This window comes from Gekko japonicus, unplaced genomic scaffold (assembly GCF_001447785.1).
Source record: "Gekko japonicus isolate JY-2015 unplaced genomic scaffold, Gekko_japonicus_V1.1 scaffold75, whole genome shotgun sequence".
In the NCBI taxonomy this organism is placed as follows: Eukaryota; Metazoa; Chordata; class Lepidosauria; order Squamata; family Gekkonidae; genus Gekko; species Gekko japonicus.
In genome coordinates, this window is record NW_015173124.1 from 158596 (window position 1) to 169167 (window position 10572).

Sequence of the window (10572 nt, forward strand, 5' to 3'; positions counted from 1 at the left end):
ACTCTTTCCTTTCCTCTCCCTCTCCTTAGCTGAGCACCCCCCCTCCTCCGGATAACAATGTTGCTCACCTAAACTTACATTTGGACCCAGTTAACCTATTCTTTTAGAACAATACAAGAAAGCACTGTTAATCATCTTGCAAATAAACAATCATAACTTGGTGCCCAAGACTGACTCAAGGTTACAATAGTCACTGTCCATTAGTAAACTTAAATTTAGCTATTTCCTCGCTTCAAGGAAAATTCCTTCCAGTTTGAATCCTTGTAACAATTACATTTTTACCATTTTAGCTATTTCGGTTATCAGAACAAACACCGAATAAAGTATATAAGAATTAATTATGAATGTCTACATACTAAAATATTAAATTATGTAGGAGAAGAAGAAAATATTTTATATCAATCTGAATGTTTTGAAAAACAATCCTGGGAACCATTTTAAGTCTGGACATACAAAGCCAGAAAGTTTACATGCATTCCTTCCTGCTAGATCAAAGGGCTAACCAATGGAGAGTATATCAACAAATTTGATTGATCCAATATGTGTTCTAGATCAGATAAACTTGGAGAATAGAGACTGGACTAATCAGATAATCACATCTCTCACTTCCTGTAGGCCCATTGCCTGTCTTATCAAAAAGCAGTATTGTTAACACACAAGCAATTTTTATTAATTCAGTCCGTTTTAAAGTCTATTCACCTAAGATTCTTGTTACCCCTTAAGGCTCCTTCTTACTTACAACATGGCCAATAGAGTTGAGCCTCCATCAGCAAAAAGGCCTTTGATAAAAAGTTCATCCATGACATAGGGCACTGATGGTGGAGTGAAGTGAACTAGCTGCAAAAATAGTAATATTCAGTAAGTTATAATACCATGACATATAATAAACTGACCAAAAGCCTTATTACAGAAACACTTCTAACTAAAGACTTCAATTCCCAGGGACCACCCCATGTGCGTTGGACTGAGGTTCCCCAAGGCACTACTCAAAGAGTAGCCAGCTTCAAGTGAGGCCTGCCACATCAAAATCTGAAGGACCTCCAGTATCTTTTACAAGTAGTACTTAAGGGCAAATTTTATCAAGTGCAATTTTTCCCATCAGTGCAGCAAAGTGTTCAGATCATCTGAAGGAATTCCCCTTACATGTAATGGATAATAAGAAACATACTATTCTTCCATACCTACACTTTGCTTTGGCTCCCAAACAGAAGCACTCAGCCTGTGAAAAATGTGGACTGAAGGTCAAACTAATGGGGGGGGGATTTATATTTATTTATTCATAAGTCCTCCTGATCATGTGTATAAAGTGTGGTGTGAAATTCACCATCCACCTTACTAATACTTTAAACATTGCTTTAAGTGTGCCGTGTTTGTTTTCCTCCATGAGGACAAGATGGATTTCACTTGACAAAGTGTAAACTGATACACAGGAAGAAGAGGAAGAGGAAGAAGAAGTGGAGGAGGAGGAGGAGATTGGATTTATAACCCACCCTTCACTCAGAGTAGAGCAGTTTATAATCTCCTTCCCTTCCTCTCCCCACAACAAACATGCTGTGAGGTAGGTGGGGCTGAGAAAGCTCTGACTGAGAACTGCTCTTGAAAGAACAGCTCTGAGAGAACTGTGGCTGGCCCCATTTTGCCCCGCAGCTGCATGAGGAGGAGTGGGGAATCAAACCCGGTTCTCCCATATTAGAGTCTGTGCTCCTAACCATTACATCAAGAGAAGGTTCAGAGTCTGGAGGGTAGGATTACTACCCTTCATGAGATCAAGGAAGGGGATAATTTCATTAATAGAAGCCATGAGGCTCTGCAGAGGGATGTGGAGCCTGGTCAAAGGGGCAACACAGTAGTTGAATTCCCTAATGAACGTCCTCTGAGTGTTGCAGCATGAGCCCAAAGGCATCAGGCAAGATGGTACTCAGTGCCACTGGAACTCAGGAATCTATTCCAGGCCCTTGTGGTGGCAACTCACTTGGATTGGAGCAGAGGAAGAATCACCAGGACAAGAAAGACAGTGAAGAGCCAGACCAACACACATACTGGCTGGGGAATACACTTCTGGGTACCGGTGTGTGTAAACAATATCTTGGGATATGGGTGGACTGTAAGCAAAACATGATTAATCAGTGTGATGCTACAGCAAAAAAGGCTAATGCAGTCTTGGGATGTATCAATAGAGGTATAACATCCAAATCACAAGATATCATAGTCCTGCTACACACTGCATTGGTCAGGCCACACCTGGAGTGTGTGCAGTTCTGGAGGCCTCGCTTCAAAAAGGATATGGACAGAATGGCGTGGGTGCAGAAGAGAACAATGAAGACTATCAGGGATCTGGAGACCAAGCGCTATGAGGAAAGGCTGAGGAACTTGGGAATATTCTCTCTTTAAAAGCTGTCACTTAGAGGAGGGCAGGAAGCTGTTTCTGCTGGCAGCAGAGGATAGGGCTCAGAATAATGGGTTTAAATTATGGGTGGAAAGATACCAACAGGATATTAGGAAACTTTTTTTACAGGAAGAGTAGTTCAGCAGTAGAATTGGTTGCCTAGAGAGGTGATGAGCTCTCCCTCACTGGCAGTCTTCTAGCAGTGGCTGGGCAAACACTTGTCAGGGATGCTTTATGTGGATCCTGCACTGAGCAGGGAGAGGGACTAGATGGCCTGGATGGCCCCTTTCAATTCTATGGTTCTATGATTTTAAGTTTTTAAAAAACAAGCCTCATTTTACCTGTGAATGGAAAGACATATGAATAAATATACGTGGATCCTCCTTTTGTCTCAAAGTTTTACCCTTACTGCTGAGCTGAAACTGATGTATCCCAAAGTCAATTCGTCAAAATCAGTCTTGGAAGTTCATAAGCCCCTTGCCATTTCAACCCTGATGGGAAGTCTTTATACAACTAGCCCATGAACAATGTTTGTGTTTGTGTGGATATTCTACCACCATTCTCACCCTTTTCCTACATACCATACCGCCCATGAACATCACCCAGCCTTTTAAAAAATGAGGAGGGTAGGGACACCCAGGGAAACGCTGAACAACACTTTGGGCTCAGGAAACAATTTTTCTCCAGACCAGTTTGGCTGGAGATCCTGAAGGTTTTTTGGGCATGGAACAAGGGTCACTGGGTATGTGTGTGTGGGTATTTGTGAATTTCCTGCATTGTGCAAGGGGTTGGACTAGATGGCCCTGGAGGTTTCTTCCAACTCTATGATTCTATGGAGGAAGAGTTAAGACAGACAAGCGAGCCAATGGGGTGCAGTGGCTACATGGGAATCCTAAGTCTAACACCTGCTGTGCTGCAGATGCAAAGCTCACTGGGTGACCCTGGCCACACCATGATCTCCACTAAGAGCCTACTGCACAGAACTCTGCTACCATGGACTCTTCAGGGCAAGAGCTGAATGCAATTATTAGAAATAAAGCTAGCTGGGGGAGTCACTGAGGAAATGCATGTGCTTGCATGTGGAAGGGGTCAGAAATCCCACCCCATACCTCAAAATCTCATCTCTAAATTATCTGTACTTCAGCAGGCTGAATCCCCACCCCCATTTTCCTTTAACTGACATAGCTTCAGTCAACATTCTACCCCTTCTATAGCATCTTCATTCTCATCAGGCTGTAGTGCTTTTTTTTCCAGTTGTTTCCTTTTGGCTAAGGTCATATTTTTCTGCATATCCAGAGAGCCCCCTAAGTAAGAAGAATTCCCGGGGTGGCCCCATTGCATAGAATTCCTAATCCAAATAAGGATCAGCCAGTTTACTAATAGATATAGTGAGGCAGAAGAGGTCACATTTTGACTGATCAACTGATAACCTCATAGAGACACTGCTGTATAAATATTAACATAATATTAACATACTATATCAATGTATTTCATAGATTACAACAAAGCTTTTGACTGTGTGGATCACGAAAAGCTATGGCTGGTTTTAAAAGAAATGGGTATGTCACAACATCTGACTGTTTTGATGTGCACCTGTACTCTGGACAAGAAGCTACCATTAGCACAGAAAATGGAGAAACAGAATGGTTTCCAACTGCCAAAGTGTCAGACAAGGATGCATTTTAACTCCCTACCTCTTCCATCTGTATGCAGAACATAACATAAGGAAAACTGGGTTAGATTTAGATGAAGGTGGAGTGAAAACTGGTGGAAGGAACATTAACAATTTAAGATATGCAGATAACACCACATAACTGGCAGAACATAATTAAATTGTGAAATGACTACTGATAAAGTTTAAAGCAAAAAGTGCCAAAGCAGGATTACAGCTGAACATCAAGAAGACTAAACTAATGACTACTGAGGAATTACACAACTGTAAGGCTGATGATGAAGAAATGGAAATTGTTGAAGATTTTCTATTCCTTGGTTCAATCATCAACCAAAAGGGAGACTGCAACCAAAAAATCGGAAGGAGATTGAGAGTGGGAAGAGCAGCCATGAAGGTGCCAGAAAAGATCCTTCAGTATAAGGATGTGTTGCTGGTGACAAAGTTCAAGATAACTCATACTGTAGTATTCCCCATGACTATGTACAGGTGTGAAAGTTGGGCAATGAAGAAAGCTGATAGGAAGAAAGTTGATTCATTTGAAATGTGGTGTTGGGGGAGAGTTTTAGGGATCCCATGAACCACCAAATAGCCAAATAAGTGGGTTCTAGATGTGGGCCCGAACTCTTCCTAGAAGCTAAAATGACTAAACTGAAGCAATCATACTTTGGTCACATTATAAGAAGACAAAAGTCACTGGAAAAGACCGTCATGCTATGAAAAGTTGAAGGCAGCAGGAAAAGAGGAAGCCCCAACATGAGATGGATTGAGTCAATCAAGGAAGCCATGGCCCTCAGTTTGCAAGACCTGAGCAAGGCTGTCAAAGACAGAATATTTTGGAGGTTATTAGAACATGAAATTAAGAAAACTTCAGAGGATGGCAGAAGACAGGAGGGCCTGGCATGATGTGGTCCATGGGGTCGTGAAGAGTTGGACTCAACTGTGCAACTGAACAACAACAACAACAATTTTTAGGGTGGCCATAAGTCAGAAGCAACTTAACAGCATATAACACACACACTACATCAATATAACCATTCATATTGCAAACAGTTTTCCTACTTGACTCATGCAGAGGAATGGATGAAGCAGGAACACCAAATGTACACACCGTATGACCAGCTTCTTGGAGAAGCTTCCTAGTTTCATGCACAGCCCGCCTCATGCAAGGAGGGAGCAAGAAATAGCCATCAGTATCATAATACCCAATCCGGAGTGGAGCAGTGCTGGAGTATATCTAGAAAACAAAACAGAGAGAGAGAGAGAAACGTTCAATTAATACAATCAGTGTTTGAGGAACTGTCAAAGCAAACTAGGGCAATTAAATTCTGTGATTGGCTGCACACTCTAGGCAAACTAGAATGATGACCAAAATGGGACAGCCACCAAAGCACAGCAACCTCCTTTCCAGGTCCTTTGTAACATGGAGTAATGAAAATGTTGCATTTTCTTCCTGCTGCCACCACCACCTCTACCAACAGGCAATGACATGGCATGAGAGGATGACATCATGTCACATGTTTGCATTAATACACATGATGGGCAAAAAGAAAGGGAATTAAGAGATGCCATGTGGATAACTGTCCCATTCTTTTTATACCTACTTCTGACTAGTCTCTATACAATTTTATATTAGAATTGCTTCTCTTTGCAGAAATCAAAGTATACTGTTAGTATAGCCTCTCTTTACAGCCAGTGACAGAGACTGAATTAAAACATTCTCAAGGCATAAGATAATGGGAACACTCAAACTTTTGCAATATTTCTTTGTCAACTGTGCAAGGAAGTCTAACTATAACCATTGACCTTAGATGTCATATGTAAAGTATTTGTGCTGTAAACAGTTGTCGGAGCTTGCTGCAGAAGTGACATTACTGCTTCTTGGATAGCTTGAGAACAAAGAATGTTACACTATGTAACTCTATACTCGCAAAGGGGACATTTTAAAGCAAAAGAAGAAGAATTATATACCAAGAAAGGGAAAATTAATCATTATTCTGAAAAAGAGAAGTAGTCCCCAGAACATCCCCAGAGAAAGTTCTTACAAGGACAAAACAGATGAGATGCGGAATGATGAGACTGTCAGCATTTTTAAGCTTAATTAAAGCTGCATGGGGCCCGATTCAGAATGAGGCTATGTGAGGAACAGAAAAAGGATTTCCACACACGCAGTTGCACTAATCAAAACCAACCAGCCCACACACAAACACGCAACTGAACAAGTCTCCAGCTGAGGGAAGGACTAGGGTTGCCAGTTTCCAGGAGATGTCTGGAGACCTCCCAGAATCACAACTAGTCTCTCCCCCTGGAGAAAATGGGCACTTTGGAAGGTGGCCTCTATGGCATTATACCCCTCTGCGGTTCCTTCCCTCTGCAAATCCCATCCTCCCCGGTCTCCACCTCCAAAATCTCCAGGTTTTTCCCAACAAAGAACTGGCAACTCTAGCGGGAACCTTTATAAAGACTGCCAGATTCATAATCAAACTCTGCCACTTGAGAATCCTTTAGGACTGAATGGTCACAACATTCCTGCAGAATATACCTTGCAGCCTAATTTTTAATCTACCTCTTCATTAAACAGCATAGGTGGCACAGTGGGATCCAGCTGGAACATGTCATCGCATAAGAGAGCCTTCATGCACAGAACCAGGCTGTCCACATCCCTCGCCATTGGTCCCAGTGATAATGTAACTAATTGAAGGGAGAAGATGGGCATGAAGACACATAGATCAACACACTGGCTCTGGTGTCACAAAACATACAGCACTGATAAGCGCTCTCACATTATGAGGAATGAATTAATGACTCCCTAAAATGCATTCTCTAAGATTGTCTTCCACATAATTTTGTAATTGTTTATAAAATTCTCGCATTTTTAAAAGTAAAGGATATATCATCTGCCTAAAAACAAAACAGCCCCCTTAAAGCAAGGAGAGAGGGGTCCTTTCCACATTTGCCTGCCACTCCAGATTTTCTCAGTGTTCAAGTTGAGGCAATTTAAGTCCATGGCAAAACAGCAGGCAAATAACTCGGGGCAACAGCAGTCTGAAACCAGGCTGACAACTGAAGGGAGACTGTAATGCAGAATGGGGGGGAAACCCAGAATAAAAGAAAGTTGAACTCAATATTAGGTTGAGGACAGAGGGTGGCACTTGGAGGGGGAATTATCTCAGAGACACCTGTTAGAATGTGGTGTGCTGCAGGGGTCAATTCTCTCCCCAATGCTGTTTAATAGCTACATGCACCCCTTCACTCAGATTATTCAGAGGTATGGGCTGGGTTGTCATCAATATGTGGACCTGTCATTATCTAGGCTGTGCAAGCACAGCCTAGCAGGCCTAAAGAGTCTGGCTAGCAGAGGGAGGAGGCTGGGCCTACAAATCTCAGAAGGCCTTGGGAAGTTTTGGCACCCATTTTGACCAATAAGGAAAAAGAGGGCTGGGGAATAAGAGAACTGGTACAACAGGGAAAGCTGTTCTTCTTCCCAGAGGGCAGAGCCAGAAGGAAGGCTGCTGTGGGAAGAAACCCTCATCCTGAGGGAAGGGTGAGTAGTCTAAGGCCACTGCAGATAGTGATCTAGGGACAGTACATATTTAGATGTGTTAGGGCATTTGATTTCTTTTCTTTTCACCCACTTACTGTTATTATTTTGCACCTTGTTGTTTGACCTCCTATAAAATATTTTCCTTGTTGTACTCTGCCTGGTCCTCATGCCTATTATTTGGTCAAACGGGAGGTCTGAAGGTCTTGGGAGGGTGCTCTGGGCCTTCTCAAGGGAACCTAAATCCAGAGTGGTGGCAGCGTCAGGTGACACCCCACCTGAGCCGTCCAGATTAGATTATTGTAATTCTTTCTACATGGGGCTGCCCTTGATTCTGCATCTGGAAACTGCAGCTGGTGCAGAACGCAGCTGCACAGATACTGATGTTGCTACCTGTGCGGGCCCACATCCGCCTGGTGCTGCGCGAAGTGCACTGGCTGCCTATTGAGTACCGGATCTGTTTCAAGATGTTGGTGCTTACCTTTAAAGCCCTATACGGCCAGGGGGCCACATATCTGCAAGACCGCCTCTCCCTCTATGAGCCCTGAAGGCCTTTCCAATCAACATCTTCTCGTGGTCCCTGGCCCCAGGGATATCCACCGCTTCAACTAGGGCCAGGGCCTTTTCAGCCCTGGCCCCTACCTGGTGGAATGTGCTCCCATACGAGATCGAGGCCCTGTGGGACCTTTTATAATTCCGCAGGGCCTGCAAGACGGAGCTCTTCCGCCAGGCTTTTAACTAGGGCAACAGACGTCCCTCCCTCTTTTCTAGGCCTCCCCTCAGCGTTTCAGAACTGCATACCAGAGTTGTCATCTGTGAGGTTTTAATGTCAATGACAACAGCACCAGGTGAAGGCCATTGTGGTATTTTACTAGTGTTCTAATTGTGTTAATTGTTAATATTGAATTTTTATCAAATTTGATGTAACCTGCCCTGAGCCTGCATTGCGGGGAGGGCGGGATATAGTAGAATAAAATAAATGAATGAATGAATGAATGAATGAATGAATGAATGAATGGTACAGAACAGGGGGAAACCTGGATTTAAAAGAAGGCTGGATTCGATTTTAGTGCAGAATTGCTTGGAGACACCATGTTGAACATGGATTAAAAGGAGAGTGCAGAAAGGGCCAGGGAGAAGGAAGCACTGACCTGCATTTGACTAGTTGGTATGCACTTTTATATAGTAAGTAATTCTCCAAACCAAATCATGTAATGAATTGATAAGTTACTGTTAAGTTCTGTTTTGTTACCTCAGCCTTTGCCCTAAGTTTATCATTCATGAAAGCTCACAATGTCCTTCCTCAAAATTTCTTGTTGAAATCTGCTTTTCAAACAACCATACACACAATATCCATTCTGCCCCGACCCAGACTGCTACTTACCATGCCCTATCAACATTGATCTTTCACACCTTTCCCACAATTGCAAAAGGAAAAAGACAGAGAGAAACTCATTTACCTGAGAGTATTCCATCGACAGGGCCTCTTACTCCTAAATTGCTGTAGAAAAGAAAAGTGCAAGAACACAAATCTGATAAAATAAGGGTCATGCAAGGGTCATACATTCACAAGCAGATTCTGAACGATGCTGCCACTAAAATGTGAAGTGAATTGTGGGAAAGATTTGGTATTAGGCATGATGTAAGTAAATGAAACATGCCTACCATGTTACAGAGAAGCCTAACCCATCCTATTTTTTATTAACAGGTAGGGTTGCCAAATGAGGGTGGGGTGGGGAATCCCCCGCTTCGGAGGCCCGATTTCTGCTGCGGTAGAATCGGGCCCTGGGGGGGACTCCGCCCCCGAAGCTGCATCACCGGAGGTGACGCAGCCATGTCTCTCACATTGGGGGCGTGGCCCACATCATCGGGGGGGAACCATATGGTTTTCCTCCCGATGATCTGGGCCATGCCCCCAACATGAGCACGTAGAACGTCCCTTCCTATGATGTGTTGCCGGCGCGCGCGCGCCCGTCAAGAACTCCCAGACCCCGGCGAGGCTCCCCCGCTCTGAGGGGTGAGTTGACTTGGCAACCCTATTAACAGGCACTAATTCTGAGAAAATACAAACAAACAAACACTGTGATAAGCTGGCTGTCATGGTTCTCTCTCCTCCCAGACCAGTCCAGGATTGGGAAAGGAAAGAATCATGTACTGAAACAAGGAAATTACACAAGAACCCAGGAGAGGTATTCTCTCTGGATTTACAGACACAGCCACCAGAACCTTTCAACTATAGTCCCCTCCAGTCCAAGAGCAGGTTCAGACTCTCAACTGGCCTCTGGGACTTTATAACATAAAGTAGCTTAACTTGGTGAGCGGTTTCAGGCCACAGGATTTAACCTTGGAGTCAAATGTACATCCATCAAACACAAGTTATCAATAGAATAAATTTTATTTGTCACAGACTTGCAATCAGAACTAGAAAGAGTTTAAAATAAGAAAGGCTAAGCAAGATTTTGCCTAACTATACAATAGAGCATATTTACCAACATTAAGGAGGGTCAATAGTCCATAATAAGAGTCCAATATCTTGAGGAACAATAGTTGCATCTTTGCGAGCCCATAGCCATGTGCTTCCTCACAAAGAATCCTTTGTCTTGTCTCATCCCATGGTAGAGAGACAGCATGTCAGGGTACATCCAGGAACAGAGAGAGAGAGCAAGCCAAAAAGTGAGCTCCTCTCTATGTGTTAGTCAATTTGAACCCCAATCTCATTATGATCAACTGTGGCCAGCAGCCAATCACAATGAGACAGGTACTTTCCAAATTTGGGGTTGTCATGGTAAATGGGTGGGAATAGGTTGGTTCTGGGGATCATCCTCCTGCAGTAAGATGATACCAGCCCAACCCACTTTGCCTACGTGCGTCTCTGCCATGCTTCGGCAGAGGCATTTGGTTTATGGTGGCAATTTGGTCAGGCATCTGGCTTGCATAGGAAGTCAGCACAACAGGGGGTCAGCTAGATACATTCCA

At 43.5% G+C, this 10572-nt stretch overlaps 1 protein-coding gene across 1 annotated transcript in view; it reads right to left on the bottom strand.

The window, feature by feature from the left end:
* Positions 1–10572, bottom strand: part of LOC107119467 (vitamin D3 hydroxylase-associated protein-like) — a 49343-nt gene that overhangs the window by 26240 nt on the left and 12531 nt on the right. The window contains exons 6-9 of the mRNA XM_015421945.1: positions 9057–9097; positions 6622–6746; positions 5167–5292; positions 740–837 (exon numbers count right to left, since the gene is read on the bottom strand). Of these exons, the coding sequence (XP_015277431.1) occupies positions 740–837; positions 5167–5292; positions 6622–6746; positions 9057–9097 (390 nt within the window). The remainder of the gene's footprint in view (positions 1–739; positions 838–5166; positions 5293–6621; positions 6747–9056; positions 9098–10572) is intronic.